The following is a 19,754-nucleotide window of genomic DNA, read 5'->3' on the forward strand; positions in this document are numbered from 1 at the left end:
ACTAATAACACTATATTTGTTACTGAATAAAATAAACTATACATCTGTGTACCATATAAGTGATTATATACAGAACCATATAAAGGTAAATACCAGATGTACACAGGATCTGTATACCATATAAGTGATTATACACAGAACCATATAAAGGTAGATACCAGCTGTACACAGGATCTGTATAACATATAAGTGATTGTATACAGAACCATCTAGAGGTAGATACCAGCTGTACACAGTATCTGTATACCATATAATTTATTATATGCAGGACCATATAGAGGTAGATACCAGCTGTACACAGTACCGAAAAGACAAAGAAAGTAACAGCTCAAATCCAAGGTTTCATTGTTCAAATCAGGGCTGAAGATTTATTGCATCATAAAACAAAGCATTTTCTGTTATATGGTGCAATAAATCTTCAGCCCTGATTTGAAAATCTAAACCTTGGAGTTGGACTCTATAAGTGATTATGGGTATGTTCACACCTGCGTATTTTCTGCTGGAAATTTGCTTCGCTGATTTTCACCAGTGGTCGCCCCCTTCCCATAGACTTTCGTTGAGGGGGCGGCCTCGAACACGGAAGCCCGCACCCAGTGTCTGTAGTAATAAACTTCCGGACGCTGCGAGCGGAACTCCGGAAGACAGGGCAGTGGAGAACCCCTTTAATGTCAGTGGGCATAGCCATAAAATGACATCTAGGGACTCACAATCACGTCTTTTCTGATCAGCGCCGTCCTCTTTCCTTTTCTTCTCCATTCAGATCAGACCAACATGACGGCTTCTTCCAGCCAAAACTTCATCTCTTCTGCATCTGCGGGACAAACATGTTAGACTCCGTATTTTGCTAGTGCCAGTGCCCTCCTCTACACAATCTCCCCATCTTTTCACTATGAGGTCTTTTCTCTTGTAGGTCCGTCATTGCTTTGAGGTTAGGTTAGAAACGCTACAGTCCCGTCATGTAGGTGGACGAGTGGCTTGTAGCAGTGGTTATAATCCAGGATTGGTCTCGTCAATCCCCTTTGTGGTCTTTGGGCGGAACTGGACCGATCACTGCTGTGGGCTCTAGAATTGAGCGCGGCCTCTCTCGTTCTCAAGTGATTTTTCTTTTCGGTAGGACTGGTTAAGTCTACACACACAGCGCACTTTTGTAATGTCCTATTCATATGGCTGTGGGGTTCTTATCATCGTTATTGTCCATACTTTTTCCTATGGCTTGTCGGGTTTGGCCCCTTTTGACATGCAAGCAGTGTATGATGGTCGTTTATTAGTGGGGGTCCACGTGGTCTAGTGGTGGGAGGAACCGGTTTTCATCAGTTTACCTGACAGGTTAATACGGTGAATGTGCACGTGGTGTTTAGGGAGTATTAGTGGCGTCTTGGCGAGTAAGGGTAATGGCAGGGGGGTCCTTAGTTCCACTGATACTTCACTAAGGACTGTTTGTGTAGGCCATGGTCCGTGTGCTAGTTCAGCAGTCGAGACCCTTGTCTTACCTCAAGTTTAAAGACTATGCTACTTCCCTATGTATGCTGGGGTTTGCCCTCTTAAGGTGTACCCCCCGATGGCAGCCTGGGCACACCTCTAGCTGCAGATTAGGTGAGGTAGGTATATGTTACTCGCACCTGTAGAGGCAGGTTAGGTGAGTTAGGGGTATGTGTCGCTTACACTTTCAGTCGTAGCTTAGTTTAGGTAGGTATACGTTCAGCATGCAAAAGGCCTTGGCCATAAATGATATATTTTATGTATTTTGCTTGGAGGTTTCCTTGTTTTCCTTGTAGATGTTTTTCAGTTATTTTCCTGAGTATCAAAATTATAATATTTGAGTAATTCTCTAATTTATTTTATTATTAATTTTGACACCTTTCTGTTTAGTGATAGTGACGTATACACTATTATTATTATTTTTATTAGTATTAATATTGTATAGTTTGTACGGTTGGAAAAAGCCTTAGGTCCATATGTCTGCAGATCTGCCATGCACAAGGCTCAAAACGTTGGTTATTCTGTATTTTTTTGTGCTATTTTCTGTACTTTCCTAATCTCACTAACCTGCCTGTCTGTGTCCCAATGGATGTAACTAATATAAAGTAACATTCCTTATATAGAGAACAGTGCTGAGGTCTCTCCAGGTTCCTATAAGGTGTCAGGACGTGGCGGTCTATTTCTCCATGGAGGAGTGGGAGTATGTAGAAGGACACAAGGATCAGTACAAGGATCAGGTGATGATGGAGGATCAGCAGCCCCTCACATCAGCAGGTAATAGACATGACTATATACACACGTCCTCTCATTATTTGTATGTAAAGAATGAATTCAGTCTCTGTATGTGTTCCCTACAGTCAGATCCAGTAAGAGAACAGCAGCAGAGAGGTGTCCCCGTCCTCTTCTTCCACAGGATCAGGATCAGGTAGATGGAGATATTCCCTATGATCTGTAGAAGGGCTGTGAAGCTCTTGTGTTCAGTCTTGTTTTATCCTACAGTATTATATGCTTTATACTTGTGGAATGAGAAAGGTGCACAGCTATGGGGCTCAGATAACTCCTCCTGTCATCTCAGTTTTGGCATCATGATAATGAAATGGTTACCATTATGGGGGGATGAATTTAGAGAGCACAGACACACAGAGACTGCACAGCGCTGGTCCTGGCAGCATTAACCCCATAGATGCCATTATCAATCCTGATCACGGCATCTGTGGTGTTGACAGGGGGAGGGTGCTCCCCCTGTTCACCAACGGCAGCTCCTCGATACGATCGCGGGTCGCTGTTGGTTACTATGGCAGCAGGAGGCCAGCTATGGAAGCCTGTGAGGTCCAGCCATAGTCTAGATCGCAGAGACTGTAGTGTGTGCAGCAGATCAGGTTATACTGTGCTGCAGTACAAATGTATTGCAGTACAGTATAACCTCTAAAAAGTGAAAAATAAAATAATAAAAGGTTCTTCAATAACAGTATAAAAAAAAATTACTAAATGCCCAATAAAAGCCCTTTATTATGGTAAAAAAAAAAACACACACACACAAATCATATACATACTAGGTATTGCCACATAATGACTTGTACTATAAAGCTATAATGTAAATTATCCCGCACGGAAAATAAAAACAACAAAAAAGCACAAAATTTGCCAACTTTGGTACAAATAGAGGAATAAAACGGATCAAAAGTTAGCACATATCACAAAAAATTTACCGCTGTCGGAACATAACACAAAAAATGGGAAAAGAAGAATTTTTCTCTGAAAAGGTAAAAGACCATAAAAAGCTATAAAAATGGGTATCGCCATAATTGTACTGACCCACAGAATAAATTTAACATCACTTTTACCGCACAGTGATCACCATAAAAAAATAATTAAATAAAAAACGCCCGAAATTTTCCAGTTTTTCACAATATTTTGGAGTTACTCACAAATAATGCTGGATGTGTCAACAAAAATGTACCGTATTTATCGGCGTATAACACGCGCCCCCATTTTAACAGGGAAATTTAAGTAAAAAAATAAAATGTAAAATAAATGACTTGGACTAAATGCCACATCATCCACCCAACTTCGTTTTCTTCTGCACCTCAGTTTGGTCCTGTCCCCTCCAGTGCCAAATCATTCCTTCCCTTTTATCAGTCCCTGTGCCACATTTACCCCTCTCATCACCGCCCCCCCCCCCCCATGTCTCATCATTTCCCCCTCATAGACCACCACTAGCCATACAGACATTAAGCATTTAGTGCCTCCCCCACCATCATTTCCCCCTGTCTCATCATGTCCCCCATCATCCCCCACCCTGTCTCATCATCCCCCACCCTGTCTCATCATCCCCCACACTGTCTCATCATGTCCCCCATCATTCCCCCCTCATCATTTCCCCCTGTCTCATCATCCCCCACCCTGTCTCCTCATCCCCCCAACCTGTCTCATCATCCCCCCAACCTGTCTCATCATGTCCCCCATCATTTCCCCCCCGTCTCATCATCCCCCACCCTGTCTCATCATCCCCCACCCTGTCTCATCATGTCCCCCACCCTGTCTCATCATGTCCCCCATCATTCCCCCCTCATCATTTCCCCCTCTCTCATCATCCCCCCAACCTGTCTCATCATGTCACCCATCATTCCCCCCTCATCATTTCCCCGTCTCATCATCCTCCCACCCTGTCTCATCATCCCCCACCCTGTCTCATCATGTCCCCCATCATTATCCCCCCACCGTGTCTCATCATGTCCCCCATCATTCCCCCTGTCTCATCATCCCCCCCACCCTGTCTCATCATGTCCCCCATCATTCCCCCCTCATCATCCCCCCACCCTGTCTCATCATGACCCCCATCAACCCACCCTCATCATTTCCCCGTCTCATCATCCCCCCCATCATGTTCCTCCTATGAGTGGTCTTCAACCTGCGGACCTCCAGATGTTGCAAAACTACAACTCCCAGCATGCCCGGACTCTTCCCCTTCCCTTACTTGTCTGCGCTTCGGCTGTCTTGTGGGCGGCGGGGTCAGTGCGGCATCAGGGGGCTCCTTGCGCGGTATCAGGGATGTCACTTTTCGGCGGCGACTACAGGAAATGAAAAGTGACGTTACTGATGCCGCGCAGAAAAGCCGACAGAGGACGTAACTCATCTGCTTCACTGACCGCAGCCCGCAAGACCCCCCGCCTGACCTGCCGAAGTGCAGCCAGGTAAGAAAAATAAACAAAACTATGAAAAGCAGGGAAAGGGGGAATGATGAGGGAGGGGGGAGGTAGGGGGAATGAAAAGTAAAACTGTCACTTGTTTTCTCCTGCACTATCCACAGGTACTGGTGTGGTGGATAGTGCGGGAGACGCTGATTAAAAGGTAGGGCAGATCCGGACAAGGTAGGGCTCATTTTAATCAGCGTCTCCCGCAGGGCTGTGGAGTCGAGAAGTCGGACGAAATTTTGGGTACCTGGAGTCGGAGTTGGCAAACAATGCACCGACTCCGACTCCTACAAAATTTTGATTGGAATAAAAAAAAAAAAAAGTACGTTTAAATGTCCCAATTTACAAAAAGTTATAATTAATGACTTCTCTACTTTAAGAATAAAGACCAATGCATGCAGTGCCTCACGTAACCGCAAAACGAACACGTTAAGTGACCGTGAAGAAGCATGCTTTTCATGTGCTTTACTTTATGGCACGCAACGCACAATTAGGAGCGGCAATACTTTCCATAGTGTTGTGTTCTGCTGTTACAGGGAACCCATGGGTAACCTAGCCTCTCACTGATAAGGGGTTAAGGAAATATGTTTTTTGCAGGACTAGAGACACTTGTATAAGTGAAGGGAATGGAGGGTCAATAGTTCAAGACTGAAGCGGTAAACCATTGGAAAAACTGCTGCCATTCAGCTAAGGCTATAAAAACTTGTAAACTCGATTGTTAGCTTAAAGGGGTACACTGCACCTAGACATCTTATCCCCTATCCAAAGGATAGGGGATAAGATGTCAGATCGCCAGGGTCCCGCTATCATTACTGCACAGTGCGAGTTCACTCTGTGCGTAATGACGGGCGATACAGGGGTTGGAGCACCGTTACGTCATGGCTCTGCCCCTTATGATGTCACGGCCAGCCCCCTCAATACAAGTCTATGGGAGGGGGCGTGGCGGTCTTCACGCCCCCTGCCATAGACTTGCATTAAGGGGTCGGGCCGTGATGTCACGGGGGGCAGAGCTATGACATTACGCTGCTCCGTCCACTGCATCGCTCTGTATACGTCCCCCGAACTCGCTCTGTGTAGTAATGAAAGCGCAGTGCCGCAGCGGCGATCCCGGGGGTCGCCAGCAGCGGGACCCCGGGGATAAGATGTCTAGGGGCGGAGTACCCCTTTAAACTTTAAACATGACTATGGGATTCTACAAGGGAAATCATGTTTCATAATAAATGCCCCTTCCTGGATCCTCCCACTGCCCTATCTTCAGCAGCAGATCAGCACACAAACTGTTCAATACAGTAGACTGTTGGCTCCCCAGCCAGTAGTCCTGTGGTAATGACAGGTATGTTGCCTTTCTTTCCTTCAAGGAATGTATAAAATACATTCGCATATTAATACAGGGGAGTCGGAGTCTGAGTTGGAAGTACAGAAAACTCCGGAGTCGGAACATTTATCTACCGACTCCACAGCCCTGGTCTCCCGCACTATCCACCACACCAGTACCTGTGGATAGTGCAGGAGAAAACAAGTGACAGTTTTACAGAGCGGGGAGGAGACGCCGCTGGTCACTGATTTAAAGTGGCCGCTAATACTTAACAAGCAGCCGCTTTAAATCGGTGACCAGAAGATTTATCGTCGTATAATACGCAGGCAGGATTTTTGCCTTAAATTTAAGTTTTAAAAGTGCGTTTTATACGCCGATAAATACAGTATATAAAGTACAATATGTCATGAAAAAACAATCTCCAAATCGCTCCGCTCTGAAAAAAACGTTCTAAAGGAATTCCCATTTAAAGGGACACATGTCAAAAAAAGAGCCTGCCATTAAGGTAAAAAATGGGTCCGTCCTTTAAGGGTTAATGGGCCAGTGCATGTGTTTCTAATATTTCCTTCACTTACCCTAGTTGTTTACCACCACTTTTCTACCTAAACTTGACTCCACTACCTCGCTTCCAGCCTACTACTAACACCTCCATACAGTCCCACCTCTGCCTGATTCCCGGTGCCTGCCACTTGGACCATCTGCCCCACTTGGCAAATGGCTACAGACACCAGGACCACTCACAGAAAATGTCCTGGTGTCTTCTACCAGCAGAGTTCCATCTTGAACATTCTGGAATGGGATAAAGGGTAGGAACCTTAGAGGGTACTTAGACTCGACAAGGTCACTCCCTGAGAGTAGTCCTAGCGCGGGTAGCTGCTTGCCAGGTAGGCGAAAAGGTCCCTATAGTGGAGTTGTACCCTACTCTGGTTGGGTAGAACAGCAGGTCCAGATCCATTGAATTTACCTCAATGCTTGATTTACAATGTAGACTACTCGCTACTGATCTGTAATGTCCTCCATGCTACAGCTGCTTTTTAGAGAGTACTATAAAGAGAAGAATAGGATCCTCTTCTCTGTGTGTGCAATGCATGGGAGACATCATAGAGGCTAGGCTGCACCCACCAGCTTAGGGACAACTAAAAATGAAAAATGAAGCCTCTAGAGCAGAAATCTGATGAAAAATGCCATATATGTTATTGTATATAATGGCCAGAAACAGCGCTACTTGTTATGTACACGCACAAGGAAGCTTATCCTGATAAGATACCTAAAATGACAGCTGTGCCTTAATAATCTTTTTTTTACCCTAAAACATTCTAAGTGACTTCTCCTACTGCCTGATGACTTCTACGATATTTCATCTACAGCTTATGGATCAGGGTAAAGCTCTGAACTATATTAATGCTACAGACATGAAGGAAGAAGAGACAGATGTGAGCGATAATGATCAGTATAAGGAGGACATTCCTACAGGGAAGGATCTGAACTATATTAATGCTACAGACATAAAGGAAGAAGAGGAGGAGACAGCTGTGAGCGGTGATGAGCAGTATAAAGAGGACATTCTTTCAGAAAAAGATCTGATTTATATTAATGCTACAGACATAAAGGAAGAAGAAGAGACAGATGTGAGCGGGATTGAGCAGTATAAGGAGGACATTCCTACAGGGAAAGATATGAACTATATTGATGCTACAGACATAAAGAAAGAAGAGACAGATGTGACTGGTGATGAGCAGTATAAGGAGTGCATTCCTACAGGCAAAGATCTGATCTATGTTAATGCTAGAGACATAAAGGAAGAAGAAGAAGAGACAGATGTGAGCGGTGAGGAGCAGTATAAGGAGGACATTCCTACAGGGAAAGATATGAACTATATTAATACTAAAGATATAAAGAAAGAAGAGACAGATGTGAGTGGTGATGAGCAGTATAAAGAGTGCATTCCTACAGGCAAAGATCTGATCTATGTTAATGCTACAGACATAAAGAAAGAAGAAGAAGAGACAGATGTGAGCGGTGATCAGCAGTATAAGGAGGAAATTCCTACAGGTAACCCACAAGGTGAGTAGTTACCATTAAATGTAGGGAAGCAGTTTCACAGGGAATTAACAAAAATATCTACAAATTAGTGTACGGCTGTTCTGTCACTTTTTGTGCTGTATATATTCCCCACTTAACCTAAATATGAATGAAATCTGGATAAAATTGTGACACTGTTATAGGCTATGACACATGCTGTGAGCTTATAATATGGATTTAGAATCATCTTCTGCTGTCAGTCATTATGAGGGAAATGTATTTTTTTTTACAGTTTTGGGGCTAAGACATATTGGGCCAGAGAGAAAAAGTGATTTTCCCAAAACAACCAATCACAGCTCAGCTAACGAGCTCTGGTAAACTGGAAGTTGAGCTGTGATTGGTTGTTGTGGAAAAATGACTCCACTTTTTCTCTTACACAGTTTGATAAATCTGGGCCAATATCATCTTTTATATGTTGGTGGATGTATTTGGAAGTCAGCAGGTGGCGCTGTGTTAAATGTGAATGTTTATCCATGTTCCTGGTTCCTCTGGTATTCTTATCCACTTTCCATCAGTCTTATCCACTTTCCATCAGTCTTCTCTGTATCCTCCATCTTATATCTCATGTACTTGTTCTCTGTTTCTAGTAAACAGGTAATTCTCGTACAATGTTTGAAGCTGAGGCTTATTTCCTCATCATCCATTGTCACTACTTAGAAGTGAAAAGTATTTTCCCAATTTTTTGACTATAAGCTCCTTTTATATGTAGATAAAAAGATAAAAGATTTGTTGAAATATAAGCAACAGCCGCAGATTTGTTAAATGTTGTCTGAAGTATATTTAAGTCAATAGGTGGCGCTGTGTTAAGTGTTTGTTGATGTGTACACTGATTTCTTTTGTATACAGAACCACTTTCTACAGTTATAAGGTTCATCTGCTCTGTGTCCTCCATCTTGGATCTGATGTACATGATGTTCTCTACATGTCCTAAAGAAGCACTCTGGCAAATGATTTGCTTATATAGTGCAGTATAGGCTATTGTTAGAGGACACAGAAGACAAACAAAAACAGACAGCAGAGGGGGAGGGGAGCACAAGAAGTAAGGGATCAAAAGAGGGATGGGAAGGGGTCAGGAAGGCCGTCCGTCTACCTAATGATCCCAGGGTTCCCATATGGAGGTAAATAAGTCCATAGTATTATTCAGTGAGGCTGTGAGGGTCTCCAAAGACCTAATTTCCTGTTCCCTGGCTATTAGGTCCAACAGGGAAGGGGGGGCTAACCTTTTTCCAGTATTTAGCTATCAGTGTTTTAGCCGCTAAAAGGACATGTAGAAGTAATATAACACCCTTCTACCCCAAGGAAGGAAGAGGGACAAGTGGAAGAGGTAAATCATAGGGTCCAAAGGTACAACCCCAAACAAATCCATCACCAACCGGCCAACCTCAGCCCAAAGCCCACCTATCAACGGGCATGACCAAAAGATATGAAGGGTCAACCCCCACCACCCCACCGCCATATCCCATATAACTGAGCAAGTGAGATTACCTATGAGCAGGCGCACCATCTCCCACCGGAGCATTATAAAATAGAGAACATATCATAGAGAAGGGCCTGGCTGCAGAGCTGTTCAAACTTCATAGGGATAGATAACGTCAGCGCCCCCAATTTGGAGACCATGATGGCGTATGTGTAGGTATCGCAGCCGTTCGGAGGAGGGAATTCTGTATTTAGGAAAGCAAAGTACAGGGAAATGGATCCACCACATCAGCGTAGCAAAAGAGGGTTTTTTGGGCCCCATATATGAACCATACCCGAAGTCACACTAGATGGGATTTCTGAGTGATAAAGGAAGAACTGCAGGGAGAAGAAGGAGAACAGAGCCCATACTTCCCAGAACAATAACCCCAGACATACTGGGAGAAGGACATAGGGCCTAGGAGGGGGTGTAATGGGGCAGTAAGAGGGTGGGTAGACCAAAGTAGGTAATTAGGGTGGATTGGGGTCAGCCTCAATTTATCAATCTCCATCCGCCTACTATAAACATAGGTAAATGAAAAGAAAACAATGCTCAGCTCACCACCCAATACGGACACGATGTAGAGGGACTCCGGCTGTAGTACAATTTCTGGAGCACGGACTATGCGGGCCGCTTCCCGGGTATAGAAAATGAATGGAGAAGGGGGTCCAGCTCTCAGATGAATCGCTGTTAAAACATAGCTTTTACTAAGTCATATTAAAACATGGAAAAGACAAAAAACTTAATAGTGCGTTAAAAACAGCACGCCGACGCGTTTCGAGCTTATGCCAAGTTCTTAGTCATGCCATAGCAATTTTACTGATAGTTTGCCTCAGACAGGCTGTGCCAGCATAGCATAGCATTGATCTGTATAAGCAATCTAGTGATTGCTTATAAATGCCCTTTTGAGAGACTTGGGGGAGAAAAAAAATGAATTTTAAGAAAAATATGCAAAGGCCATCCCCTAATAAAAATTAAAGTCACCTACACTTCCTTTTTTTTTTTTCAAATAAAATCTATGAACAAAAGAGAAAAAAATTCAGAATTATCAAAATATGTTATTGATCCCACATTGTAAAAGGAGTAATCAAAAAGAAATACTAAACGCCAGAATTGAGGATTTTTTTTTCATCTCAAAAAATGAAAGGCATAAAAAAATCTGTCAACAAATTCCCATCTACAAAATATGAGCCTCCATACAGACTTGGAGAGTGAAAAATAAAAAATTTGGACAATTGAAGGTCAGAATTGGGGGAGTTTGAATTGATATATATATATATATTTTTTAACAATAGTAAAATTAAACAAATGTTTTATAAAAAAATTAAGTAGTTTTGGATGCTTTAGTTTTTACAGTGCAATTTAGAGTAAAGCGGACCTGTTATTTTTTATTTTGTGGGTCAAGAAGATTAAAGCAAAGTGCACTGTAAAAACGAAAGCATCCAAAATTATTATTTCTCTTTTCTTTGTCTTTTTTTTTACCCGCAATTTTTTCCCCAGTTTTGAAGTACATTTTATGGTAACACGAAAGGTGTCATTACAAAGTACGATTGGTCTGTCAAAAAAACAAGCCATGGTTTAGGTCTGTGGGGAGGAAAAACGAAAACACAAAAATTAAAATTGACCCAGTCAATACATAATTAAAGGGGGTACTCTGGTGGAAAACAATAATATATATAATTTTTTTTTTTTTAAAGCATTTATTTATAACTTTTGCAATTTTAAACATTAAGGAAATACACACACGTGGCCGAGCACAAGGCCCCCAGCTCACCCCCCTGTGTACAACATCGAAGGATCACGTCAGGACCAATTACACCCCACAGGGAGTCCACACCCGGTCAACACTAAAACAGTAGACCCCTCAAATGTGGATGTAAAGTGATCTGCGGGTGCACTAGAGGGCTCAGAAGGGAAGGAACGACATTGGGCTTTTGGAGAGCAAATTTTGCTGAAATGGTTTTTGGGGGGCATGTCGCATTTAGGAAGCCCCCATGATGCCAGAACACATGGCTGCCAGCCTTTGGCTGTCTGGGCATGCTGGGAGTTGTAGTTTGCCAATTCCTAGAAGTCAGCAGTAAAGATCACTTTACGGCGATCTTTACTGCTACCTTCACCGCTGCTCCGCCGCCGCCGGTCTCGCAGCTGGTTGCCTGTCCCTCAGGTACCCACCGCCATCTTTCCCCCACTCTGCCCTGACATCCAGGGACGGGCAGAGCGGGTATTTCACCTTTAACCCCCCTATTTTCTGGGCTTTGGGGTCATCAGAGACCCGATCAGCCTGGAACCGCCACAAATCGCCGATCTGAATTGACCGGCGATTGCCAACATGGGGGGTCTCAGGACCCCCCTAGGCAATGCCACGGGATGCCTGCTGATAGATATCAGTAATCATCCCGGTCCCCGCCTGGCGCGCGGCGGGGACTGAAATTCCCACGGACGTACAGGTACGCCCTCCATCCTTAACCCCTTAAGGACTCAGGGTTTTTCCGTTTTTGCACTTTCATTTTTTCCTCCTTACCTTTAAAAAATCATAACCCTTTCAATTTTCCAAAATTGAAAAAAAAACGCCATTTTGTAAATTTTGGGGGCTTCCGTTTCTACGCAGTGCATATTTCGGTAAAAATGACACCTTATCATTGTTCTGTAGGTCCATACGGTTAAAATGATCCCCTACTTATATAGGTTTGATTTTGTCGCACTTCTGGAAAAAATCATAACTACATGCAGGAAAATGTATACGTTTAAAAATGTCATCTTCTGACCCCTATAACTTTTTTATTTTTCCACGTACGGGGCAGTATGAGGACTAATTTTTTGCGCCGTGATCTGAAGTTTTTGTTGGTATGATTTTTGTTTTGATCTGACTTTTTGATCACTTTTTATTCATTTTTTAATGTTATAAAAAGTTACCAAAATACGCTTTTTTGGCCTTTGGAATTTTTTTGCGCGTACGCCATTGACCGTACGGCTTAATTAATGATATATTTTTATAGTTCGGACATTTACGCACGCGGCGATACCACATATGTTTATTTTTATTTATTTTTTACACTGTTTTATTTTTCTTATGGGAAAAGGGGGGTGATTCAAACTTTTATTAGGGAAGGGGTTAAATGACCTTTATTAACACTTTTTTTTAACTTTTTTTTTGCAGTGTTATAGGTCCCATAGGGACCTATAACACTGCACACACTGATCATTGTCCCATAGGGACCTATAACACTGCACACACTGATCTCTCATCCTGATCACAGGCGTATATTAACACGCCTGTGATCAGCATTATCGGCGCTTGACTGCTCCTGCCTGGATCTCAGGCACGGAGCAGTCATTCGTCGATCGGACACCGAGGAGGCAGGTAAGAGCCCTCCCGGTGTCCGATCAGCTGTTCGGGACGCCGCGATTTCACCGCGGCGGTCCCGAACAGCCCGACTGAGCAGCCGGGATACTTTCAGTTTCACTTTAGAAGCGGCGGTCAGCTTTGACCGCCGTTTCTAAAGGGTTAATACCGCACATCGCCGCTATCGGCGATGTGTGGTATTAGCCGCGGGTCCCGGCCGTTGATTAGCGCCGGGACCCACGCGATATGATGCGGGATCGCGGCGCGATCCCGCTTCATATCGCGGGAGCCGGCGCAGGACGTAAATTTACGTCCTGCGTCGTTAAGGGGTTAAAGGGCTATTCCAGGAAAAAACTTTTTTTTTTTATATCAACTGGCTCCAGAAAGTTAAACAGATTCGTAAATTACTTCTATTAAAAAATCTTAATCCTTTCAATAATTATCAGCTGCTGAAGTTGAGTTGTTGTTTTCTGTCTGGCAACAGTGCTCTCTGCGGACATCTCTACTTGTCTCGGGAACTGCACAGAGTAGAAGAGGTTTGCTATGGGGGATTTGCTTCTAAACTGGGCGGTTCCCGAGACACGTGTCATCAGAGAGCACTTAGACAGAAAAGAACAATTCAACTTCAGCAGCTCATAAGTACTGAAAGGATAAAGATTTTTTAATAGAAGTAATTTACAAATCTGTTTAACTTTCTGGAGCCAGTTGATATATAAAAAAAAGTTTTTTTCCTGGATAACCCCTTTAAGTACCAGGACGCGATGGGGCGTACCTGTATGCCCTCCGTCCCCAACAGGTTAAGGAGGTTCTGTAAAATAGGAATCAGCCTCTCCTCATTCATCTGGTACCATCCCGAATCATACCATCTAATCCCGGGGTCTTTCCCGGCTGAAGGGAGGCAATAGCTACAGAGAACTCTTCATCCGAAAAAGGGGGCATCTAAAGTGTCCGCCTGGGCTGCAGTCAAGGGTGTAAGGGGCACACTCCTCAAAAAGGATACTAAGCCTTCAGGACCAGCTGGTAAATGGGAAGTATAAAGGTCACTATAAAAGTCCCGAAACACATTATTAATGACAACCGGGTCAGTTTCCAGTATCCCATTATCCCCTCTAATACAGGGAATAGCGGCCACAGGCCTACTCTCTATAGCCAGATACACCAGCAACCTACCATTCTTATCCCCAAATTCAAATATGGCCGCTTCCCTATCCTCCAATCGCTTCTGTACCTTCTCCTTCTGAAGGATTACTAGAGTTCCCTGGGCCTTTAACCAACAACAGGGGACGGGTCTCTTACACCTCCGCCTCCAAAACCCCAATTTTACAAATCTGTTTAACTGGTGCCAGAAAGTTAAACAGATTTGTAAATTACTTCTATATAAAAATCTTAATCCTTCCAGTACTTATCAGCTGCTGTATACTCCAGAGGAAGTTGTGTAGTTCTTTCCAGTCTGTCCACAGTGCTCTCTGCTGACGCCTCTGTCCATGTCAGGAACTGTCCAGAGCAGGAGAGGTTTGCTATAGGGATTTTGTCTTACTCTGGACAGTTCCTGACATGGACAGAGGTGTCAGCAGAGAGCACTGTGGTCAGGCTGGAAAGAACTACAAAGATAGATGTAAGGAGAATAGAAACAAGGTGACTCCATACACCAGTGTTTCCCAACAAGGGGGGCTTCAGTTGCCTTTGGCTGTCCGGGCATGATGGGAGTTGTAGTTTTGCAACAGCTGGAGGCACCATGGTTGGGAAGCACAGCCATACACAGTAGAGGAAAATATAATAGATTCTTTACTGCAGTGTAATATGCTGGGCTTTGTAGTGCCATCAGTGTTGTTGGGACATATCTGGGGATCAGAAAATGATTAGATCAGATGGGGAGAATGTTCTATGATGTCAATTTCTATTGTCAAATTCTATGATGTCCTGGAATAATTCAGCACTAACTATATATGTGACTGACTGGACATGTGACTGACTGGACATGTGACTGACTGGACATGTGACTGACTGTACATGTGACTGACTGTGCATGGGACTGACTGGACATGGGACTGACTGGACATGGGACTGACTGGACATGGGACTGACTGGACATGTGACTGACTGGACATGTGACTGACTGGACATGTGACTGACTGGACATGTGACTGTACATGGGACTGACTGTACATGGGACTGACTGGACATGGGACTGACTGGACATGGGACTGACTGGACATGGGACTGACTGGACATGGGACTGACTGGACATGGGACTGACTGGACATGGGACTGACTGGACAAGGGACTGACTGGACATGTGGCTGACTGTACATGGGGCTGACTGTACATGGGGCTGACTGTACATGTGACTGACTGGACATGGGGCTGACTGGACATGGGGCTGACTGTACATGGGGCTGACTGGACATGTGGCTGACTGTACATGGGACTGACTGGACATGTGACTGACTGTACATGTGGCTGACTGGACATGTGACTGACTGGACATGTGACTGACTGGACATGTGACTGACTGGACATGGGACTGACTGGACATGGGACTGACTGTACATATGTGCTAAATGTTTAAGGTTCTATTATTGATAAATAATAAACTGTTTTATCCTTGGCAGATGACTGTACCAGGAGATCAGAGGAGAATCTTCTATCTTCATATTATAAAGCAGATGATGATATCACACAAGATACATATGAAGAACATTCCATTATCCCAGATACACCCTCAGCCCTTCACAGACAAGATCTGTCATCTGTGAATGTTAAGTCACATCTTGTTGAGCATCAGAGAATTCACACAGGGAAGAAACTTTTTTCATGCCAAGAATGTGGAAAATGTTTTATTTTCAAATCGCAGTTTGATAGACATGTGAGAATTCACACAGGAGAGAAGCCATTTTCATGCCAAGAATGTGGGAAATGTTTTACTGTGAAATCGAATCTTGTTGCACATAAGACAATTCACACAGGGGAGAAGCCCATTTCATGCTCAGAATGTGGAAAATGTTTTATTTACAAATCACAGCTTGATAGACATGTGAGAATTCACACAGGAGAGAAGCCATTTTCATGTCAAGAATGTGGAAAATGTTTTACTATGAAATCATATCTTGTTGACCATCAGAGGATTCATGTGGAGGAGAAGCCATTTTCATGCTCAGAATGTGGAAAATGCTTTACTATGAAATCACATCTTGTTCGACATCAGAGAACTCACACAGGGGAGAAGCCATTTTCATGCCAAGAATGTGGGAAATGTTTTACTGTGAAATCACATCTTGTTCGACATCAGAGAACTCACACGGGAGAGAAGCCATTTTCATGTCAAGAATGTGGGAAATGTTTTATTTTCAAATCGCAGCTTGATAAACATGTGATAATTCACACAGGAGAGAAGCCATTTTCATGTCAAGAATGTGGGAAATGTTTTACTATGAAATCATATCTTGTTGACCATCAGAGGATTCATGTGGGGGAGAAGCCATTTTCGTGCTCAGTATGTGGAAAATGTTTTACTATGAAATCACATCTTGTTCGACATCAGAGAATTCACACAGGGGAGAAGCCATTTTCATGCCATGAATGTGGGAAATGTTTTACTATGAAATCATATCTTGTTGCACATCAGATAATTCACACAGGGGAGAAGCCCTTTTCATGCTCTGAATGTGGAAAATGTTTTATTTTCAAATCACAGCTTGATAACCATGTGAGAACTCACACTGGGGACAAGCCATTTCCATGCAAAGTATGTGCGAAATGTTTTATTTTCAAATCACAGCTTGATAGCCACGTGAGAATTCACACAGGGGAGAAGCCATTTCCATGCCAAGAATGTGGAAAATGTTTTGTTTTGAAATCACAGCTTGATAAACATATGCGAACTCACACAGGAGAGAAGCCATTTTCATGCCAAGAATGTGGCAAATGTTTTGCTATGAAATCAAATCTTGTTGACCATCAGCGGATTCACACAGGGGAGAAGCCTTTTTCCTGCTCAGAATGTGGGAAATGTTTTACTATGAAATCACATCTTGTTCAACATCAGAGAACTCACACAGGAGAGAAGCCATTTTCATGCCAAGAATGTGGGAAATGTTTTACTATGAAATCACATCTTGTTGCACATCAGATAATTCACACGGGGGAGAAGCGTTTATCATGCTCAGAATGTGGTAAATGTTTTATTTTCAAATCACAGCTAGATAGACATGTGAGAATTCACACAGGAGAGAAGCCATTTTCATGCCAAGAATGTGGGAAATGTTATACTATGAAATCATATCTTGTTGCACATGAGAGAATTCACACAGGGGAGAAGCCCTTTTCATGCTCAGAATGTGGAAAATGTTTTATTCTCAAATCAGAACTTTATAAGCATATGATTAATCACACAGGGAAGAAGCCATTTTCATGCCAAGAATGTGGGAAATGTTTTGCTATGAAATCAAATCTTGTTGACCATCAGCGGATTCACACAGGGGAGAAGCCATTTTCATGCCAAGAATGTGGGAAATGTTTTACTATGAAATCACATCTTGTTCGACATCAGAGAACTCACACAGGGGAGAAACCATTTTCATGCTTAGAATGTGGAAAATGTTTTGTGGAGAAAGCAAGGCTTGTTGAACATCAAAGAGCTCACACAGGGGAGAAGCCATTTTTATGTTCAGAATGTGGGAAATGTTTTACTCAGAAATCACATTTTGTTGAACATCAGATAATTCACACACAAAAGAAGCAAATTTCATGACCAGAATGTGGGAAAAATTTGTGTTGTTTAAAAAAAATAATAATTTTGGCGCAGTAAACGTGTTTTAGTTTTTTGTAACTTTTCATCTACCACACACTCAGTTTGGGTTCACTGGATGGTAATTTATGTGAAGTGCGAATTTCATGAACAGTTCCCAAAAAAACAACAACAATTGTATCCCATTTGTTCGTTGTGTATTTCACACACACACATACACTTGGTTATCTACACTATAATTGTGTGGAAATGAATAGTTTTTTTTATGGACATATATTATGTAATTAAAGGAGTACTCTGCCCTAAATATCTTATCCCCTATCCAATGCATATGGGATAAGATGTTAGATCACGAGGGTCCTGCCGCTGGGGACCCCTGCAATCGCTGGCGCGACGCCCTGTCGTTCAGCGCATGGAGCGAACTTCAATCTGTGCCCGATGACTGTCGATGCGGCCACCGCGCCCCCTCCATTCACTTCTATGGGAGGAGGCGTGACTGAGAGGTCATAGCCGTCACGCCTCCTCCTATTGACATAAATGTCACAGCGTGCTGCAAGCTTCCGCATTCCTATCACCGCCGCTGCTGCCGACACGGAGATCGCGGGGACACCGAATAAAGAAAAATAAATTTTTACCATAAATTGTACAGCGTGTAACCAAAACATTGCTGTTTTCTTTTCAATTTCCCCACACAAATAATATATTTTTTAATTTCGCCGTACATTTTATGGTAAAGTGAGTGATGTCATTACAAAGGACAACTGGTCACACAAAAAACAAGCCCTCATACTGAAGGGCGAGGAGGAAAAAACGAAAACGCAAAAATAAGTTTGTCTGCGTCCTTAAGGGGATTAATATCCCCATCATACAGGAGATATCTTTTATATTATAAGATGCAAAAAGAAACAGCGATTGGCAACAAAGTGGAAGCTTTATTCAGTGTTCGGTGCAAAGGCAGGCTTCAATCACCGGGACGCCGAGGAAGCTCGGACAACAGGTGAACAGCTGCTTTCGCACTGCTTTGTCAGACCAACCCCTTCCGGTACCTGGATCCAGGTAACTAGACCTCCCGGGGGCCACGTCACGGAAGGGGGTGTTACAAAACAAATAATGAACAAAAAAAGAATTACCCGTATTTTTCGTCCTATAGGACGCACCGGCGTATAAGACGCACCCAATTTATAGGTGCAAAATCTAAAAAAATAAAGATTTTGAACCCAATAGTGGTCTTCAACCTGCGGACCTCCAGATGTTGCAAAACTACAACTCCCAGCATGCCCGGACAGCCGTTGGCTGTCCGGGCATGCTGGGAGTTGTAGTTTTGCAACATCTGGAGGTCCGCAGATTGAAGACCGCTGCATAGGAGGTAATACTCACGTGTCCCCGCCGCTCCGGACCCGTCACCGCTGCCCTGGATGTGGCTCCATCGCTGTTGCCGTGTCCCCCGTCGCTCCGGAACGTCTCTGCTGCCGGCCGGGTATCCTTGCTCTCCGTTGCCGCCATCGCGTCGTTACACACGTACGCGACGACGTGATGACGAGGAAGGAGAGCGCCGGCCATACAGGGGATCCCTGAACAGAGAAGACACCGAGGAGGCAGGTAAGGTCCCTCCCGGTGTCCTGTAAGCACTAACCCGGCTATTCAGTCGGGCTGTTCGGGACCGCCGCGGTGATTTCACCGCGGCGGTCCCGAACAGCCCGACTGAACAGCCGGGTTAGTGTCACTTTCCCTTCAGACGTGGCGGTCCCGAACAGCCTGACTGAACAGCCGGGTTAGTGTCACTTTCCCTTCAGACGCGGCGGTCCCGAACAGCCTGACTGAACAGCCGGGTTAGTGTCACTTTCCCTTCAGACGCGGCGGTCAGCTTTGATCGCCGCGTCTGAAGGGTTAATACAGGGCATCACCGCGATCGGTGATGTCCTGTATTAGCCGCGGGTCCCGGCCGTTGATGGCCGCAGGGACCGCCGCGATAGGGGTGTATTCGCCATATAAGACGCACCGACTTTTCCCCCCCAGTTTTGGGAAAGAAAAAGTGCGTCTTATACGGCGAAAAATACGGTAGATTTGTGATTAACAAACAAATTTGAAAACAATTCTAACACATGGTTCCTTCACGGACTAGAATAAACAGAAACTAA

At 43.9% G+C, this 19,754-nt stretch overlaps 1 protein-coding gene across 1 annotated transcript in view; it reads left to right on the top strand.

The window, feature by feature from the left end:
• Positions 1-406: 406 nt before the first annotated feature.
• LOC130295582 (uncharacterized) overlaps positions 407-19,754 on the top strand; it is a 72,633-nt gene continuing 53,285 nt past the window's right edge. Inside the window, exons 1-4 of the mRNA XM_056546464.1 lie at positions 407-2,253; positions 2,337-2,404; positions 7,356-8,052; positions 15,482-17,606. Of these exons, the coding sequence (XP_056402439.1) occupies positions 2,166-2,253; positions 2,337-2,404; positions 7,356-8,052; positions 15,482-17,606 (2,978 nt within the window). The 5' untranslated portion in view covers positions 407-2,165. The remainder of the gene's footprint in view (positions 2,254-2,336; positions 2,405-7,355; positions 8,053-15,481; positions 17,607-19,754) is intronic.

This window comes from Hyla sarda, chromosome 1 (assembly GCF_029499605.1).
Source record: "Hyla sarda isolate aHylSar1 chromosome 1, aHylSar1.hap1, whole genome shotgun sequence".
Taxonomy (NCBI): Eukaryota; Metazoa; Chordata; class Amphibia; order Anura; family Hylidae; genus Hyla; species Hyla sarda.